This window comes from Schistocerca nitens, chromosome 4 (genome assembly GCF_023898315.1).
Source record: "Schistocerca nitens isolate TAMUIC-IGC-003100 chromosome 4, iqSchNite1.1, whole genome shotgun sequence".
NCBI classification, from domain to species: Eukaryota; Metazoa; Arthropoda; class Insecta; order Orthoptera; family Acrididae; genus Schistocerca; species Schistocerca nitens.
In genome coordinates this window covers 968,825,881-968,846,442 of record NC_064617.1, presented here as the reverse complement: position 1 = coordinate 968,846,442, position 20,562 = coordinate 968,825,881, and the positions used below count along the sequence as shown (strand labels likewise).

General features: G+C 40.2%; 1 protein-coding gene across 1 annotated transcript in view; it reads right to left on the bottom strand.

The window, feature by feature from the left end:
• The window catches only part of LOC126253653 (mediator of RNA polymerase II transcription subunit 1-like), a 186,253-nt gene that overhangs the window by 31,717 nt on the left and 133,974 nt on the right, over positions 1 to 20,562 (bottom strand). Inside the window, exon 11 of the mRNA XM_049955167.1 lies at positions 735 to 1,091. Coding sequence (XP_049811124.1) covers positions 735 to 1,091 — 357 coding nt within the window. The remainder of the gene's footprint in view (positions 1 to 734; positions 1,092 to 20,562) is intronic.

Genomic DNA, 20,562 nt, shown 5'->3' with positions numbered 1-20,562 from the left:
TGGACAGATAGTCACCTAATATAAAAAATCCTCATGTGTTCCCCACACTGCTACTTGGGTACCAGACACTGATGTGTAGAATAGTAACTATGTACTATAGCCTAGAAACATGTATGTACTTTTCTGGAAGTGAAAGTGCTAAGCGAAAATTGCACGCTAATGATCCCAGCACCCCCCCCCCCCCCCCCCCCCACAAAAAGTGAAAAGTTATATAGTGTGTGTATTAGGTACTCATGAACCAATCTGAACCTGTTACTGCACTAAGTCATTTGTAGATTTATGTGAATGAGTCCAGGGCCATACATTTGTATTCTCCATTACAGCTGTCAGTAAATATATATAACTTTACAAACGAATATCAACATACATAAATAAGTGCAGTACCCAAAAATATTCTGACTGCTTCAAACAGCAAACTGATCAATTATCGTTTACATTGAACCTTTGCATCTGTGTAACAGCAACAAAGCAAAACAAATTCATGGAAAACTGAGGATAGAACAATATTATGAATATGAGGATATATCATTCCTCACCAAGTGAAGGAAGCATTGAGCAGTGAACATCACATGTGTGTTAAATCTGACAAAGGACTGTGCCCAAAGCTTCACAGTTATTGTAATTTTCCATGGGCCAGTTTATTGCTCAGCTCCCATTCTATTTGGTGAGTAATGAGCAATCACCATATACAATTGTTTAACAGCAGTCGTAAATGTTATTTTATGTATACACACCCTGCCTTTGTCATCTTTAGATTTTCCCGCCTTGCGTTCACGGCTGCGGTCTTCTCCACCACCTCCTGATGACTTGCCCGAAGTACCACTCGAGTTACCAGGTATTGGCGTTATTGTGATCGAACTCTGCAGTGAAGAAGTAGGAACTGGTGCAGGTGCCGGAACAATAGGAATTATCTCAATACCAGGACGCCGTTCCAGGCCCATGCCTGTAAGCACGGAGTTGAGGCTTGGCCCACCTGCCCCAGTTACGGACACAGAAGAGGGCACTGATGAAGGGACAGCTGTGATACTCACGGAAGGTGGTACCAGGGATTTGCTTTCTGATGCTTCTAGAATTACAGGCTGTGGTGATGCCTGGAAATAATGTACATGAGACAGTGACTGGTGAGGTGAACTGACTATTCAGTAGTAGTAGCACAGTTAACTCAAAATAAAAAGAAATAAAATGTTACAGCAAAAGATGATTAAGCATTTTGATATTAACTTGCAATAAAAACCTGTAATTAAAAAATGGCCCTTAAAATACCTATCAGTTGTGTCCCCATATATATATATATATATATATATATATATATATATATATATATATATATATATATATATATATATACCTGCTATTTATAAAAATTGCAACATAATGAAGGAATTATCAGAAATGAATTAAATTTAGAGCATAATTGTCCTACATTGAAGCAAACAAATCATTAAATGTACTAGGTAATAAAAAAATGTACAGTGTAATAAAACAATATAACATGCAAAAAAGTTTTTCTGCTAATATGAACCTCTACAAGTTGTGTTTCATCTAATAAGTTGTTTCACGTGCTGGACAATCATCAAGAGCAAGTTATCAACAGAAGCACATCCTCCACATACAAAATGTGCAACTGTAAAGGTGAATGGACAAGTAAAAGAGCAGTTTTATGTTGTGCAGGGAAATTGTGTGAACAGCAATACGCTCATAAGCAATTCATGCTGGAAAATGTTTTTAGAATATCCCCAATAACACTGGTATTATAGCCCAATCAATGAAGAAAAAAAAAAAAAAAGGTTGAATAGCAGACAAAATTTGTGTAGCTGCAAATTTTTGTACTGTGGTAGGGGGGAGGGCCATGAACAACATACTAAAAATCCCAACAAGGGGGTGTGAGCGTTTGGTGTGGGGGGGGGGGGGCAGAGAGTTGAATGTCACATTTTTTATGTCTTTCTGGAATAACTCGAAACCTGCTGCTTCTTGTGAATATGTTTACCAGTACAATATAATAGAGGGAAACATTCCACGTGGGAAAAATATATCTAAAAACAAAGATGATGTGACTTACCGAACGAAAGCGCTGGCAGGTCGATAGACACACAAACAAACACAAACACACACACAAAATTCAAGCTTTCGCAACAAACTGTTGCCTCATCAGGAAAGAGGGAAGGAGAGGCAAAGACGAAAGGATGTGGGTTTTAAGGGAGAGTGTAAGGAGTCATTCCAATCCCGGGAGCAGAAAGACTTACCCAAGGGGGAAAAAAGGACGGGTATACACTCGCACGCACACACACATCCATCCGCACATACACAGACACAAGCAGACATGGTAAGTCTTTCCACTCCCGGGATTGGAATGACTCCTTACACTCTCCCTTAAAACCCACATCCTTTCGTCTTTCCCTCTCCTTCCCTCTTTCCTGATGAGGCAACAGTTTGTTGCGAAAGCTTGAATTTTGTGTGTGTGTTTGTGTTTGTTTATGTGTCTATCGATCTGCCAGTGTTTACCAGTACAAAATGAGAATACATTAAACTGCCCATAAAAAGGTTATTTTATCTTTTTTCTCTAGGCCTAACAGTTTCTGCATTGCACTGCATCGAAAAATTGCAGATTATTAAAAATAGAGATTTATTAGCATAAAATTAATGGTTCCCTCCTTTGTCGGGCTCAAAAATGGTTCAAATGGCTCTGATCACTACGGGACTTAACATTTGAGGTCATCAGTCCCCAAGAACTTAGAACTACTTAAACCTAACTAACCTAAGGACATCACACACATCCATGCCCGAGGCAGAATTCGAACCTGCAACCTTAGCAGTCGCGCGGTTCCACAGTGAAGCGCCTAGAACCACTCGGCCACACTGGCTGGCCTTCATCGGTCTCCTAACCGAAGAGTGAGCAGGTGAGTTCTCACTTTCCCTACCCAACATGTTACAAGAAGCAACTACACAGTATTTCACAAAGTTATACTGTCAGTTCTGAAGCTTGCCTTATAAATCACTGGTGAGACAGTGTGTAGACACACCGGGAGAGCTGGAGGGGGGATTTTCACAAAGTGTTTTAACACTACACGGAATACAGATATGAATTACTACCAATACTAACGCAAGAAACAATATGTACTGATTTTATGTAAGTCTCTTGGACACTGTTCTACACTGATGGAAGGTAAATTGATTCTCAATGAACCTGTATGGCAGTAATTGTGTTCATAGCATTAGTGCTGCTCAGTTTTCAGTTTACACAGATTATATGTCCCCAGCAATTCCTGTCCAGTTACTCTTGCGCAAGTAGGCAAAGTAACTTACTGAGCTCATGTTTAAATTGTTGTTGTTTGTTGTTGTTGTCTTCAGTCCTGAGACTGGTTTGATGCAGCTCTCCATGCTACTCTATCCTGTGCAAGCTGCTTCATCTCCTAGTACTTACTGCAACCTACATCCTTCCGAATCTGCTTAGTGTATTCATCTCTTGGTCTCCCTCTATGATTTTTACCCTCCACACTGCCCTCCAGTACTAAATTGGTGATCCCTTGATGCCTCAGAACATGTCCTATCAACCGGTCCCTTCTTCTTGTCAAGTTGTACCACAAACTCCTCTTCTCCCCAATTCTATTCAATACCTCCTCATTAGTTATGTAATCTACCCATCTAATCTTCAGCATTCTTCTGTAGCACCACAATACACTCCATACAAATACTTTCAGAAACGACTTCCTGACACTTAAATCTATACTCGATGTTAACAAATTTCTCTTCTTCAGAAACGCTTTCCTTGCCATTGCCAGTCTACATTTTATATCCTCTCTACTTCGACCATCATCAGTTATTTTGCTCCCCAAATAGCAAAACTACTTTACTACTTTAAGTATCTCATTTCCTAATCTAATTCCCTCAGCATCACCCGACTTAATTCGACAACATTCCATTAGCCCCGTTTTGCTTTTGTTGATGTTCATCTTATATCCTCCTTTCAAGACACTGTCCATTCCGTTCAACTGCTCTTCCAAGTCCTTTGCTGTCTCTGACAGAATTACAATGTCATCGGCGAACCTCAAAGATTTTATTTCTTCTCCACGGATTTTAATACCAACTCCGAATTTTTCTTTTGTTTCCTTTACTGCTTGCTCAATATACAGATTGAATAGCATCGGGGAGAGGCTGCAACCCTGTCTCACTCCCTTCCCAACCACTGCTTCCCTTTCATAGTAAACTAAATAGTAAAGTTATTTTCACTTTATTTAGTAGGTACTTATCTGCAGTTGTTAAGTGAGCTTTTATGTAAAATACATTCGTATAAACAATGGCTGATAAGTGTGTAATTAGCAAGTGTCATGTTCTCAGTGATGTATGTTTTGTTGATGGGAAAGGGATTGAATTGGTGTATTTGGGACCTTCCTGCTGCATATCACTGACATAACTGTGTTACTGTTAAATCTCTTCCATTCAGAAGCTGCTGGCACTGGTAGTATGGAGTGCACTGAGTGGACCCACATATCATATCTCCCACAGAATATCTTGCAAGGTGGGTGTGAATATGTCTGATGGAATGGAACGGATTGTGTTCAAGTCTAGAACAGTAACCTGCTGTAATGCATTGCTTGACTTGTGTTAAATATCTGAAGTTCTGTAACACCTAGGTAATCTACTTCTGTTGCGGATGGAGTCAAAGTGAGCCTCTGGGTCTCTTCAGGTGTTCGAAGGGCTGGGGCTGGAGTGATGCATTTGATACTCTTCATACTGTGAAAAGTGTTCCATCCACTGGTAGTGGACGCAATGAAATCGGTTGAATGCACATTGACAGCATGTTCCACATGGGCTCTTCAGTGTGGTAGACAGTTAAGCTGTTGAGCTCTTTTACATAACAACACTCTTAACAACAAACAAGTACTAACTTAATAAACTGAAAGTGACTCCACTATATAAACATGAGCTCAGTAAAGTTATTTTGTATACTCACAAAAGAGAACCGACAAAGAAATGCTGGGAACATACAGTCTGTCTGTATGCTGAAAAGCAAACACACTGTGCAGAACTTGCCTTTCCTGGAAGAACTCCATAACTGCTGCACGGGATGACTAAGAATTGACTTTGATTTCCCATCTAGCAGTGTTGAACTGTTTGCAGAGTTTAAGCTAATTCTCTGCAAAAGGGTTTCTTGTTTCATTATTATCTATCATAACTGTATTCCACATAGTGTTAATACACTTTCTGGAAAATAAACACCACCCTAAGCATGTCTGCGCACTGCTTTGCCAGTGATTCGTAAGGCACACTGGGAAAGACCAGTATAAATTTGTGGGACACCCTGTAGTTGCTTATCATGACGTAGTGGGATAGAATAGATGGGGAATCACCTTCGGTCTTCAGTTTGTAGACCTACAAAGGAGCTAACTGCACCACCACAATCCTGCTATCTACCTTTCCTTAAGCTTCTACCACCCTACTCTCTCCCATCACCACACTGTTACACATTCAGAACACAATGTATCCCTTAATATAGTTCTACTGCACTTCGATGTGATACATACATTTAATATTTGTTCTTAACCCATGTCACTCAACATTAAACACTAATTTTATACCAATAAATCATTATTTTTAATAACCCGGAACTTTTCCATCCTCTGCGAAGTGGAGACCATTAGCCTCAGAGAAAAATGTGATTTGACCTTTTTGTAGGAAATTTAGTGTAGTTTAATTTTGCATTGTGGAATATTTTTGTTAAGCCATATTTTTCAAGTTATTCAAGAAAAACTTGAACAGTAATCTTTAAACAGCCTTCCACCCCCACACTCAAACTCTTGTACCCCCACACTCTGATTCCTGTTGGTCAGGATATTTTGTAAATTCTGCATGGCACTCCCTTCTATCACAGTACAAAAATGTGTGACTAGATGAATTCTTTCACTTACTTTTCTTTTCGGAGGGCTAGTAGAAATCCTTGGGTAACAGAAGAAATATTGAATTTAATTGATGAAAGGAGAAAATATAAAAATGCAGTAAATGAAGCAGGCAAAAATGAATACAAACGGCTCAAAAATGAGATCGACAGGAAGTGCAAAATGGCTAAGCAGGCATGGCTAGAGGACAAATGTAAGGATGTAGAGGCTTATCTCACTAGGGGTAAGATAGATACAGCCTACAGGAAAATTAAAGAGACCTTTGGAGAAAAGAGAACCACTTGTATGAATATCAGGAGCTCATATGGAAACCCAGTTCTAAGCAAAGAAAGGAAAGCAGAAAGTTGGAAGGAGTATATAGAGGGTCTATATAAGGGCGATGTATTTGAGGACAATATTATGGAAATGGAAGAGGATGTAGACGAAGATGAAATGGGAGATACGATACTGCGTGAAGAGTTTGACAGAGCTCTGAAAGACCTGAGTCGAAACAAGGCCCTGGGAGTAGACAACATTCCATTAGAACTACTGACGGCCTTGGGAGAGCCAGTCCTGACAAAACTCTACCATTTGGTGAGCAAGATGTATGAGACAGGCGAAATACCCTCAGACTTCAAGAGGAATATAACAATTCTAATGCCAAAGAAAGCAGGGGCTGACAGATGTGAAAATTACTGAACTATCAGTTTAATAAGTCACAGCTGCAAAATACTAACTCGAATTATTTACAGACGAATGGAAAAACTGGTAGAAGCCGACCTCGGGGAAGATCAGTTTGGATTCCGTAGAAATTTTGGAACGCGTGAGGCAATACTGACCTTACGACTTATCTTAGAAGAAAGAATAAGGAAAGGCAAACCTACATTTCTAGCATTTGTAGACTTAGAGAAAGTTTTTGACAATGTTGACTGGAACACTCTCTTTCAAAATCTAAAGGTGGCAGGGGTAAAATACAGGATGCGAAGGGCTGTTTACAATTTGTACAGAAACCAGATGGCAGTTATAAGAGTCGAGGGGCATGAAAGGGAAGCAGTGGTTGGGAAGGGAGTAAGACAGGGTTGTAGCCTCTCCCCGATGTTATCCAATCTGTATATTGAGCAAGCAGTAAAGGAAACAAAAGAAAAATTTGGAGTAGGTATTAAAATCCAGGGAGTACAAATAAAAACTTTGAGGTTCGCCGATGACATTGTAATTCTGTCAGAGACAGCAAAGGACTTGGAAGAGCAGTTGAACGGAATGGACAGTGTCTTGAAAGGAGGATATAAGATGAACATCAACAAAAGCAAAACGAGGATAATGGAATGTAGTCGAATTAAGTCGGGTGATGCTGAGGGAATTAGATTAGGAAATGAGACACTTAAAGTGGTAAAGGAGTTTTGCTATTTGGGGCGCAAAATAACTGATGATGGTCGAAGTAGGGAGGATATAAAATGTAGACTGGCAATGGCAATGAAAGCGTTTCTGAAGAAGAGAAATTTGTTAACATCGAGTATAAATTTAAGTGTCAGGAAGTCGTTTCTGAAAGTATTTGTATGGAGTGTAGCCATGTATGGAAGTGAAACACAGACAATAAATGGTTTGGACATGAAGAGAATAGAAGCTTTCGAAATGTGGTGCTACAGAAGAATGTTGAAGATTAGGTCGGTAGATCACATAACTAATGAGGAGGTATTGAATAGAATTGGGGAGAAGAGGAGTTTGTGGCTCAACTTGACAAGAAGAAGGGATCGGTTGGTAGGACATGTCCTGAGGCATCAAGGGATCACAAATTTAGCATTGGAGGGCAGCATGGAGGGTAAAAATCGTAGAGGGAGACCAAGAGATGAATACACTAAGCAGATTGAGAAGGATGTAGGTTGCAGTAGGTACTGGGAGACGAAGGAGCTTGCACAGGATAGATTAGCATGGAGAGCTGCATCAAACCAGTCTCAGGACTGAAGACCACAACAACAACACTTTTCTTTTGTTGGTTGGACTATTATTGGCTTTAAGACTGAAGTGCAGGAGAGAACTGTGAGGGAGATAGTACTGAGGAAGAGGGAGAATGTGGAGAGAAGGGAATTAATACGGATTGAATAAAATGGTGGCTTAGAAACAGCAGTGGATGTCGGTATGGGACAGGAGACTGGGGCCAGTAGGATTGCAGCACCGAAGGACGAATTCAGAGAAGCTGGTACTGGAGGGTAGGAGAGGAGGTATCCACATTCACAGGTTGTGAAGCACCCATTAATGACCTACAGAAAAAAGTCTAAATTTCAAGCAACTCACAATGGTGCACTCCAGCGTGATAAAGCTGTTTATAATTCAAAAAAACCTATTTAGACTTGTAGATGATAGTATTCAATACAGGAGGATCATTAAAGTTCAGCAAGGTGTCAAAGTTCAACTGAAGGAAATTAAATCAATACAATGTGGCCATAAGTATATGGACTCCAACCCACACCACATAATGTGCTTTGTGACACCACACTACCATGAATCCATGGGTGTAGAGATGTGTCAGACTCACAGAAGTATAAAAAGGAAAATGCTAAGAGACAAATGGGCTGCCCAGCATCTATCTTCACGGAGTGCACCTACCATTATTACCAGCAGAAAAACATAAACATAGCTTTCAGAATCACATGTTCCTTCTTCAGGGAGGAAAGGGAATTGGTTGGCAGCCACACAGAACTTTACCTAGGAGGGAACCATAACCTTGTATGAAGAAAAAGAGGGCAAAGAAAAGAATAATGCATCAGAGAAAATGTGAGATCAAAGGTAATACACTGCCAGAAAAAAAGGCTACACCCTCAAGAACAAGGTCATTTTACTGACAGGTAGTTCAGCAATGTAGAAATATAATAATAAATTCAGACCAAATGAAACACATCACAGTAAAGGGTGCCAAAACAGTTGCATCAGTACACAGTATACCCCATCTAGCGGCAACTTAGCTATATATTTTCACATGCAAATGATTGTAAGGGTGCTAAATGGCCTCCTGTGATAGGTTGTCCTAAGCACCTTGCTCCTTTTGTTGTAATTCAGTGCACGTTCTGGAAAATGAGCAAGTTCCTGCTTCACCATATCCCATACATGATGAACTGGTGACAGATTTGGTGATCTTGCTCACCAAGACAGTTGTTTTACACCAGAAAGAGCATGTTCCCTAGCAGCAGCCTTATGTGGATATGCACTGTCCTGCTGAGAAAGTGCAACACATTCTGTTGAAGAAATGGCAGAAGCATGGGGATAACACCTTTAGAAATGTAGCGGGCACTGGTTGCTTTACCCTTCAAAAACACCAAATGTGACCGCAAGTTGTAACTGTAGGTTCCCTACACCATGAAGCTTGGGACTGGATCTGTGTAGCATGGGCAAATACACTCTGGGATATGCCACTCACCAGGTCTCCACTTACTTGCGTATGTCTTATCACTCAGATACAGATAGTACCTACTCTCATCACTGAAGACAACACAGTACCATCCTAGTGCCATGGTGTCAGTGGCAGCCTAGCCACAGCCACATGGGACCTTAGTCCTGTTCCAAGTAGAAAGTCCCAATGGTTATTGGTAACACGTCGGGAGCAACATGTGGCCAGATTTCTTCTCTGGATAATGTTCGACCAGCCACTGCTGCTCTCACAAAGCGCTGATCTTGATGTGTGTCTGTACTATGTGGACATCCAGAACATGGCCCACAGCTGCGGAATGTTCCATATACCACTGCTGAAAACAGTGACACACCACCGATATCTTGTGCACAACATGTGCAGCAACTTGTCAATTTCTCCATCCAGTTTGCCGCTGGCCCTTAATGCAACCCTGTTCAAATAGTAGAAGTTGTTCAACAGGTGTTCATATTCATTGGAGGGGCATGGGTGTATCCTAGAATGAACGTTGTTCACCTATAAACTCAACTCAGTTGCTGCCTGTGAGTCAAAAGAGAGAGGGAATAGACAGACCTCCAGAACACTTCCGATCGCCGATGATCGTGACACGTATTATACCTGGATGCCACCGAACACATTCTTTGAGGGTGTTGCATTTCTTTCTGGTAGTGTACATTAGTGAGCACAATGACAATTTCTCCTCAGAAATGATAGGAGACATAGTGAGATATAGTGAGAAGTAATGAAATACTGAAACACGGAAGCTCCACTTCCTTCACACAAAATATTCATTTTATTACGAGCTTATCTACTATCCCTAGAAAAACTAGATCATATTGGGATACTCACAGAATAACTTGCAGATTTACAGTGCACAAATTGACACTTTAGCCATACTTCCCATAAGATAACTTATACTTACATATTGGTGCTACATAACTTGGCTATTGAACAAGTACAACACATTAAGTTTGCTACACACTGTTTTATGCCTGATATCAGACAACTGTTGTTCTAATATGATCTGCCGCCACAGTAATAAATATCAAAACAGATGTACATGTTGTCACCAGCACACCTGTGATTCTTTTCACTGTGTTTTTAACTTAAATCCCACAAGTCATTTTCTATCAATCCTTTATATTACTGATCAATTTTTGACAATATAATGTAATTGGATGGATAAAAAATCTACTCACCAAGCAGCAGCAGAACACACACACATAAAAAATGTTATAACTAGCCAAGCTTTCAGAGCCAGTTGCTCCTTCTTCAGCCATTCTGCCTGAAGGGGAAAGAAGAAGGAAAAGGACTGGAGAGGTCTAAGAAAAGGGATAGATTTTGGAAAAGTCACCCAGAACAACGGGTCAGGAGACTTACCAGACGAGACTGGAAAATCTGGGAGCTTAAAGGTGGACAACAAGGTAATATGCAAAACAGAGACTACTGCTAAAACATTGTGTACAAGTTAACAAGAGTGAGAAGCTACGTGAATTGTACGTAACAGAGGTGAAACGGAACAGCAAAAAATAGATAGGTAGAAAACTAAAACAGAGTGAAGAAGGGAGTAGTTACTGTGAAGAAATGCCGTGACAGAAGAAATTAACATAAAATAAGGTCAGGTGGGTGGCGAGTGCCATCGACATGTTGTTGTGCTAGTTCTCACCAGTGGAGTTCTGAGAAACTAGTGACTGGGGAAAGAACCCAGAAGGCGCATGTGGCGAAACAGGCACCAAGGCTACAATTATGCTCTGCAATAGGATATTGTGTGTTATCATTATACTCCCCCTACCTATGCCCATTCATACTAACTGATAATTTGGCAGTAGTCACACTGATGTAAAAGGCTGAAGAGTGTTTAGATAACAGCTGGCATATGACATGCCATTTCACAGATGTCTCTCCCTTTGATACTTTATATTTTGCCAGTTACAGGGCTGGTATAGGTGGTGGTAGGAGGGTGTATAGGGCAGGTCTTGCAGCGGGGATGGTCACAGAGATAGGAGCCATAGGGCAGGAAGATGGGTGCACAGGGTCTAACAAGAATATTGTGGAGACTGGGAGGGTGACGAAAAGCTATTCTAGGTGTGACAGGCAAAATCTCAGGCAGAATGGATCTCATTTCAGGGCATGATTTTAGGAAATCATAGCCTTATCGAAGTAGCTGATTAATACATTTACAACCAGGATAATACTGAGTGACCAGTGATGTGCTCCAAAAGTGTTTTTTGGAGGGATATGGTGGCCTGAGAAATCTACTTTTGAATGAGGCTGGTGGGGTAGTTATGTCCAGTGAGAATGGTGGTGTATTACTGTAAAGAGTCTCCATCCAAACAAATTTGTTTGCCTGTATGGGAGGGAACGTTCAACATGGACAGGATGGCAACTGTCAAAATCTAAGTACTGTTGTTCATTAGTAGGTTCAATGTGGGCAGAAGAGTACTTGCAATCAGTCTTTCCTTCCCTTCCCATCCGGTAAGTCTCCCCTGATTCTCAGTTCTGGATGACTTTTCCGGAATGTACCCCTTTTTCTGGGGTTCTCCAGTCCTTTTCCTTCACCCGTCTTCCTTGCCTTTCAACCTTCCTCCCTAAAGGAGCCACTGGGTATGGAAGTTTGCCTTATTAAAACCATCTTTTATGTGTGTGTTCTGCTGCCACTTGGTGAGATGAATTTTTGTCCATCCAATTACTTTAACATTTTGAGGATGCTGGAACCTCATACATTCTGGGGAAAAGACATTTCAATATAATAATGTCACTACGTAAGTATGTTATACTGATTCTGATTTACCATCAATGAGACAAATAGACTGGTAAAATGTCTTGAATTCTGTTACTATAATTAATGATTGTCTATGGAGTCTACTTTTCAGCAGGAGTAACATCTACAATTTTCTTCACTGAATGGACACTTGCACTGTCTGTTGGCCTGAAAGTTCTAAGTTACTTGTTCAAATTTACAATGGTGTCATCAGCTGAAAGAGTAGCACAATTCTGCCACAAAGAGCACTCTGGAAACCAGAGGAACATCTTTTACACCTGGCATGCAGATTCTATGTAATGTTCACCTTATTGTTTCCTACTTTTATGTATCTATCATCTACCAAAAAACATAATCAAAAATACCCTTTCTTGGAGCAGCACACATCTCACTGGCTTATTTAGTGAGCCATGTACGGAATGTATGCGGTCAGGGCACTGGCTGTAATAATAATAAAACAGCTTAGAAATACTGAGTTTATCAAAATTCTGTTTTGAATTGATGTTAAATTAGTTTTCTTCCTGAGGTGACCACCGTTTGGCATCATTTTGGGAATACTTCTCTACTGGTGACATACACTTAGGTGACAAAAGTCATGGGATAGCAATATGTACATATACAAATGGCAGTAATATTGTGTACACAAGGTATAAAAGGGCAGTGCATTGGCAGAGTTGTCATTTGTACTCAGTTGATTCGTGTGAAAAGGTTTCCAAAGTGATTGTGGTCACACGACGGGAATTAACAGACTTCGAACGGGGAACGGTATTTGGAGCTAGATGCGTGGGGCATTCCGTTTCAGAAAATGTTAGGTAATTTAATATCCCGAGAGCCACAGTGTCAAGAGTGCGCCGAGAATACCAAATTTCAGGCATTACCTCTCACCACAGACAATGCAGTGGCTGATGGCCTACACTTAATGATCAAGAGCAGTGGCGTTTGTGTAGAGTTATCAGTGCTAACAGACAAGCAACACTGCATGAAATAACTGCAGAAATTGATGTGGGGCATACGATGAACATATCCATCAGTACAGTGCGGTGAAATTGGGTGTCAATGAGCTATGGCAGCAGAAGGCCTTTGCTAACAGCATGACATCACCTGCAACACCTGTCCTGGGTGCGTGGCCATACTCGTTGCATCCTAGATGACTGGAAAACTGTGGCCTGGTCAGATGAGTCCTTATTTCCCAGCAGCAGACGATCAAGTAGGTAAAAAGACGAGGGCTAATAGAAATCCTTGGGTAACAGAAGAAATATTGAATTTAATTGATGAAAGGAGAAAATATAAAAATGCAGTAAATGAAGCAGGCAAAAAGGAATACAAACGTCTCAAAAATGAGATCGACAGGAAGTGCAAAATGGCTAAGCAGGGATGGCTAGAGGACAAATGTAAGGATGTAGAGGCTTGTCTCACTAGGGGTAAGATAGATACTGCCTACAGGAAAATTAAAGAGACCTTTGGAGAGAAGAGAACCACTTGTATGAATATCAAGAGCTCAGATGGCAACGCAGTTCTACGCAAAGAAGGGAGGGCAGAAAGGTGGAAGGAGTATATAGAGGGTCTATATAAGGGCGATGTACTCGAGGACATTATTATGGAAATGGAAGAGGATGTAGATGAAGATGAAATGGGAGATACGATACTGCGTGAAGAGTTTGACAGAGCACTGAAAGACCTGAGTCGAAACAAGGCCCCGGGAGTAGACAACATTCCATTAGAACTACTGACGGCCTTGGGAAAGCCAGTCCTGACAAAACTCTACCACCTGGTGAGCAAGATGTATGAGACAGGTGAAATACCCTCAGACTTCAAGAAGAATATAATAATTCCAATCCCAAAGAAAGCAGGTGTTGACAGATGTGCAAATTACCGAACTATCAGTTTAATAAGTCACAGCTGCAAATTACTAACGCGAATTCTTTACAGACGAATGGAAAAACTGGTAGAAGCGGACCTCGGGGAAGATCAGTTTGGATTCCGTAGAAATGTTGGAACACGTGACACAATACTAACCTTACGACTTATCTTAGAAGAAAGAATAAGGAAAGGCAAACCTACGTTTCTAGCATTTGTAGACTTAGAGAAAGCTTTTGACAATGTTGACTGGAATACTCTCTTTCACATTCTAAAGGTGGCAGGGGTAAAATACAGGGAGCGAATGGCTATTTACAATTTGTACAGAAACCAGATGGCAGTTATAAGAGTCGAGGGACATGAAAGAGAAGCAGCGGTTGGGAATGGAGTGAGACAGGGTTGTAGCCTCTCCCCGATGTTATTCAATCTGTATATTGAGCAAGAAGTAAAGGAAACAAAAGAAAAATTCGGAGTAGGTATTAAAATCCATGGACAAGAAGTAAAAACTTTGAGGTTCGCCGATGACATTGTAATTCTGTCAGAGACAGCAAAGGACTTGGAAGAGCAGTTAACGGAATGGACAGTGTCTTGAAAGGAGGATATAAGATGAACATCAACAAAAGCAAAACGAGGATAATGGAATGTAGTCAAATTAAATCGGGTGATGCTGAGGGAATTAGATTAGGAAATGAGACACTTAAAGTAGTAAAGGAGTCTTGCTATTTAGGGAGTAAAATAACTGATGATGGTCGAAGTAGAGAGGATATAAAATGTAGACTGGCAATGGCAAGGAAATCGTTTCTGAAGAAGAGAAATTTGTTAACATCGAGTATAGATTTAAGTGTCAGGAAGTCGTTTCTGAAAGTATTTGTATGGAGTGTAGCCATGTATGGAAGTGAAACATGGACGATAACTAGTATGGACAAGAAGAGAATAGAAGCTTTCGAAATGTGGTGCTACAGAAGAATGCTGAAGATAAGGTGGGTAGATCACGTAACTAATGAGGAGGTATTGAATAGAATTGGGGAGAAGAGAAGTTTGTGGGACAACTTGACTAGAAGAAGGGATCGGTTGGTAGGACATGTTTTGAGGCATCAAGGCATCACAAATTTAGCATTGGAGGGCAGCGTGGAGGGTAAAAATCGTAGAGGGAGACCAAGAGATGAATACACTAAGCAGATTCAGAAGGATGTAAGTTGCAGTAGGTACTGGGAGATGAAGAAGCTTGGGAGATGAAGAAGCTTGCACAGGATAGAGTAGCATGGAGAGCTGTATCAAACCAGTCTCAGGACTGAAGACGACAACAACAACAACAACAACAAGAGCTGATGTAGGATTTGAGTGTGGTGCAGACTGCACAAAGTCAGAGATCCAAACTGTCAACAAGGCACTGTGGAAGCTGATGGTGGCTCCATAATGGTGTGAGCTGTGTTTATACAAAATGGACTGGGTCTTGGTTATGTGTGTCTACCTGGAGATCATTTGCAGCCATTAATGGACTTCATGTTCCAAAACAACAAGTAAGCCATGTCAGTGGGCCACAATTGTTTGTGACTGGTTTGAAAAACATTCTGGACAATTCGAGTGAATGATTTGGCCACCGAGATCACCCAACGTGAATCCCACGAATGTTTATGGGACATAATCAAGAGGTCAGTTCGTGCACAAAATCCTGCACCAGCAACACTTTTGCAATTATGGATGGCTACAGAGGCAGGATGGCTTAATATTTCTGCAGGGAGCTTCCAACAACTTTGCGAGTCCACGTCACGTCAAGCTGCTGCACTATGCTGGGTACAAGGAGGTTGACACAATATTAGTAGGTACCCCATGACTTTCGTCACCTCAGTGTAATGTGCTAGTGAAATATAGCATATGTGAAATTGGAAAGCATGATAATTGGAACTAATCAACAGAATAAATGGCAAGAGGATATTTTGGAAACTGGGTTTGAATGTGATTCATGATGCAGCCTGAAATTTGCGTGGCTGCAGTGGAATTATCTAAGATTAAAAAAAATTCAAGATAGATCAAGAATGAGAAAGTTGCATTGGTTTTCTATTTTTTATTGTTTGGTTTATTTCTTTTTTTTGAGGGGGGGGGGGGGGTTGGTAATGGCCAGGTATGAAACTGAAGAAAAGGGAAACAATACTGATAAAACTGTACTCTCATTTCTATGTTAGTGTTAAATAACTGCATGTGTTTTATGCAGTACCTATTTTAATTGCTATACACCGATTACGAAGTCAAATACCGTATCATTCAGCCTAGAAAAAATTTTTACGTGAGCATCTGCAGTCAAATCCAAGTATTTTAACGCACAACTCTACCTACAACACTAATTGCACAGCTTAGCTAAACATTACTGAATGAAGACACTTGCTGTACATGTGATTACAGTGTTGGCAAATTGCCTTTAATTTGGAGCCCATTTTCTACTGAAAGTATGCATGGGGTAAAATTTTGTTACACACATTTTTGTACTGTTATCATGCAAGGAATCATGCTATGGCATCCAAATGCCGACTGCCTATAAGCCTCCGTATGGGCCGAATTCCATTCGTCTTATGTTTGTGGTCCTTATGCAAAACATACAATATGCAACAGTGGAATCGATATGCAGTCAGCCTCAAATGCCGGTTCTCTAAATTTTTACAATAGTGGCTCACAAAAGAGAATCATCTTCCATTCAGGGATTCACACTTGGGTTCACAAAGCATCCCCGTAATACTTACGAGCTTATTGAACATATCAGCAACAAATCTAGCTACAAACCTCTGAGTTGTTTCGATGTCTTATTTTAATTTGACCTGGTGGGCACACTAGCATCCTATACACTGTCCCTTAAAAATGGGCAACACTTCCCGACATTTCTACCAATAAAATGAAGTTGAGCTATTGCCTTCCCTAATGTCAACCTTACGTGTTCATTCCATTTCAAACTGCTCTGCAACATTATGCTTAGCTATTTAATCAATGTAACTGTGCCAAGCAGCACACTACTAATGCTGTATTCAAATGTTACGAGACTGTTTTCCCTACATATCTGCATTAACTTAAATTTTTCTACATTCAGAGCAAGTGCCATTTATCAAACCGACTACAAATTCCATTTAGTCACCTTGTGTCCTCCTGCTGAGGTAATGTGACATATCTCAAACATTTCAACACAGAGTGGGGTAAACACAGTGGAAAGGTTACAATGACTTTGTTGTTCCAAGCTCCCTCTATATTCAATAAGGGAAGAAATATAAATTTGATTGCAATCTGCAAACAATCATAGACTATCCATATTCAATCAAGTAATATAAGTGTTGTGGTTCCCCTTAGCCAATACACAATCACAAGCAAGATTCGTAAGTGAACTCATGGTGATAATATGTCATTAGTTATGTATATGATAATGTATACTGAAAAATATAGTTCATCAGTTCTACTACTTCTATTGGGCTTCATAAGAATAAATTCAATTTAACAATTGAAAAAGGAGTCAAGCAAGGTGATACTGTATCACCAAAACTATTCTCAGCTGCCTTATTGGAGGTTTTATGATACTAAAAATGGGAAAATGAAGGAATGTGTGGTAATGGAACATGTCTGAAGTATCCATGAATTGTTGATCACATTGTGTTGTTTGACTCTAGTGTGGGTAGGCTCACATATTGGTAGGGTTGTTTCAACTATACTACACAAGTTTGACTGGAAAGCCATTACACATTCTCCATACAGTCCCAATCTTTCCCCATGCAATTTCCATATTTTTGGAGCCCTCAAGCATGACGTTCATAGCCATCGATTTACTTTGGATGAATCATGTTTCCATAAGCAACAGCAAATATTATTCCACGAAATTATTGGCCATCTTATCTCACAGCAGGATAAATGTATAAACAGCTATGGTGATTACTTTTGAAATAATAAACAGTTTACTTACTTTTTCCATCTGTTTTGTTTTCATCTGACTGCCACTTACATCAAGGGTTTAAAGAGACTAATAAGGTCATCACCCTAATTAACACCCAAGTATGGAATTTGTGTACTCCCATCCACCTGCTTCTGAAGTAAATCTCACGTGCAAGAGTGAGAATGTTTTCTAAATGTTTGTGTAGTGTGTATCTGAGGTGGGACTTGGTTACCAGCATGGTATTGACCTAGTGGGATGTGAGAACCTGCCTTGAAACTACATCCAGGCTAGCCAGCTTACCAACCCTTGTCATTAATCTGTAAAGTGTATTTCATCTGGGTCAGGCTCATCTTCCCATATCCTGGAAGTGGTGTGTTAATGTGCTCAGCTATCTGGGCAGGTAAAGTCATGAACCAGTTTTTGTACTTATAGCAGTATAAGACAATGACTCAAAAGGGAAAAAACAGAAAAGGAAAATGGTTTGGATATTTTTTGGTTAGTGAAAAAGGATTTTCGAAACTAGGCTACAGAGGTGAGACAAAAAGAAAGTTCACAATCAGTATGTACATTGGCTGACAAAAAGGAGAAGCATCCATAAAGGGAGGAGGAAACAAAACGAAACTTCACACGCTGAGAGGATACGTAAAGTTACTTCAGTGATTACAAAATCAAGTCAAATTTACAAATAACTTGGCAGTATGATACCACTTATTCGCATAACATTGCACATCTTCTGGCATGGCTGCATCCAGTCATTTGGTTGAGAACAGCCATTTGTATTCTCTCCTGAGGCAAGCCAGCTCACAGTTGTCATAACTCATCCTCGACATCCTGGATACTGGCAATGGGATGGAGATGATGTCTGAGCTGGTCCCACACATGTGCTAATGGGCACAGATCTGTGGGGCTCCTGCAGACCACAGGAGAACTGCAACATCATGCAGGCATGTACCACGTGTGGACAAGCACTGTCTTGTTGAAAAATGGTACCACTGTACTGCTGGATGAGAGGTAACACTTCAAGAACACAGGATGTTTGTGAGGTACTATTATGCCACTAGAGTTACTTCAATCACTATCAGCTGTGACCTGAATTCACACCCGATGGCTCCCCACACAGTGATACCAGCAGTAATGCCACTGTGCCTCTCCAAAACGTTGGAAGAATGGAACCTCTCCCCAGTATAACACCCTAAATATAGAGCCCCTAATGACATCCCTTTTGACAGCAAACGATATAAAAATTAGTTATCCTGACCTTGATGGTAGCTACTGGCAACAAAATATTAACACTATTGAAAGTTTGACCAACAGAAATACTAGGAAACTAACAACATCCATTCCATGGAAAGAACTAAATGAAAGACTATCAGATGATCAATTAATCTACAAAGCATTAAACTCTAAATAAAGAATTCAAAATATATGCTTTACAAAGGTTAAAACCTATACGAGATAAAGTGATTAGAGATAACATTTATCCAAGAAAAAGAGTTGTAGCTGCATCGAGCTGTAAGTTCACTGCGACTACAATGAAAAACTTCAATAGAGATGTTAATTCGCTCTCTTGTAAAAGTAGCGATAGATGCACGATTATTGACTGATATTAGATTGTTTCAGACCGATCTGGAATTTTAAAGTTTTTCAAGTATCGTCTTGACGTATTAGTCAAAGTTTAGCCGGACAAAGGAACAGATAATATATGTGAGGGAAAAGTAACTCGTGTGATACTTAATCGATTCTGGGACTTAGTCGTCGTGATCTGTGATTGTCACGAACATTGAAGGACACAGCAATGTACCAGACGCCGACATAAACTCTACAAATAAACTTGAGTAGGAAACATACACACACAATAATGAAGAATTCACAGGTACGCCTTGTTATCGGAAGCTGTAGTCAATGTCAGAATTGCTGATGTAAATCATAGCTTCAAATCCTTGAATGACAGATCGGTGTGCTTTTCAGTGCAGTGGTTAAATAATTCAGAAGTTTAATAAACTCAGTTATAACTTTAATACTTCGTGTCATCTACATCATTTAATTGAACTTTATTGTGTAACTGTGAATAATTATATTCTTGAGAGAACACCAAAGCTAAAGGTGACTGAGTGACATTAATAACAGGGAACAGTAACTGAACATTGTATTGCGATGCTTTCCGTACGATATTCAGAGAATACATTATCTCTGGATTTACGACGTAGGAGCTGTTGAATTAGCGACACATTAACGATGCTCTAATACTACACAAATCAACATCCTCGCAAGACTATAATGTGGCATCGGCTTGAATGGTGGAACTTATAATTCAAGATATCATATTATCTACATTTGAACATTCATTTGCAAACCGGGCATAAAAACTACTGTTATCAAGTTTTGCGTAAGCTTATAAGCCCATCGCGAACACGCAAAGGATATCTGGTTTATTGTTTCAGATAAAGGGAGTTGTTGCAGTACCGAGTGGTGCAGTCGCTGTGCGTAGCAGTAAAGAAGACAGATATCCTTCGAACACCATCGCTTCAATTATAAGTAAGGGCCGCTTATACATTTTGGCAGGCTGCTCCATCGATACGCAGATATCTGTTACAGGGAGATAGTATATGAAACTAACCAAACAAAGCGAGGAGTTCATTTTAACAGTTAGATTTCAGAGTTGTCGCGATCAACAGACGACGACCTGTATCAAACAGACTTGAACATCCATTTCCATTCAACAATGCTAAGCCAAGTTAGTTCAGAATGACGATTCATCACTGAACACTAC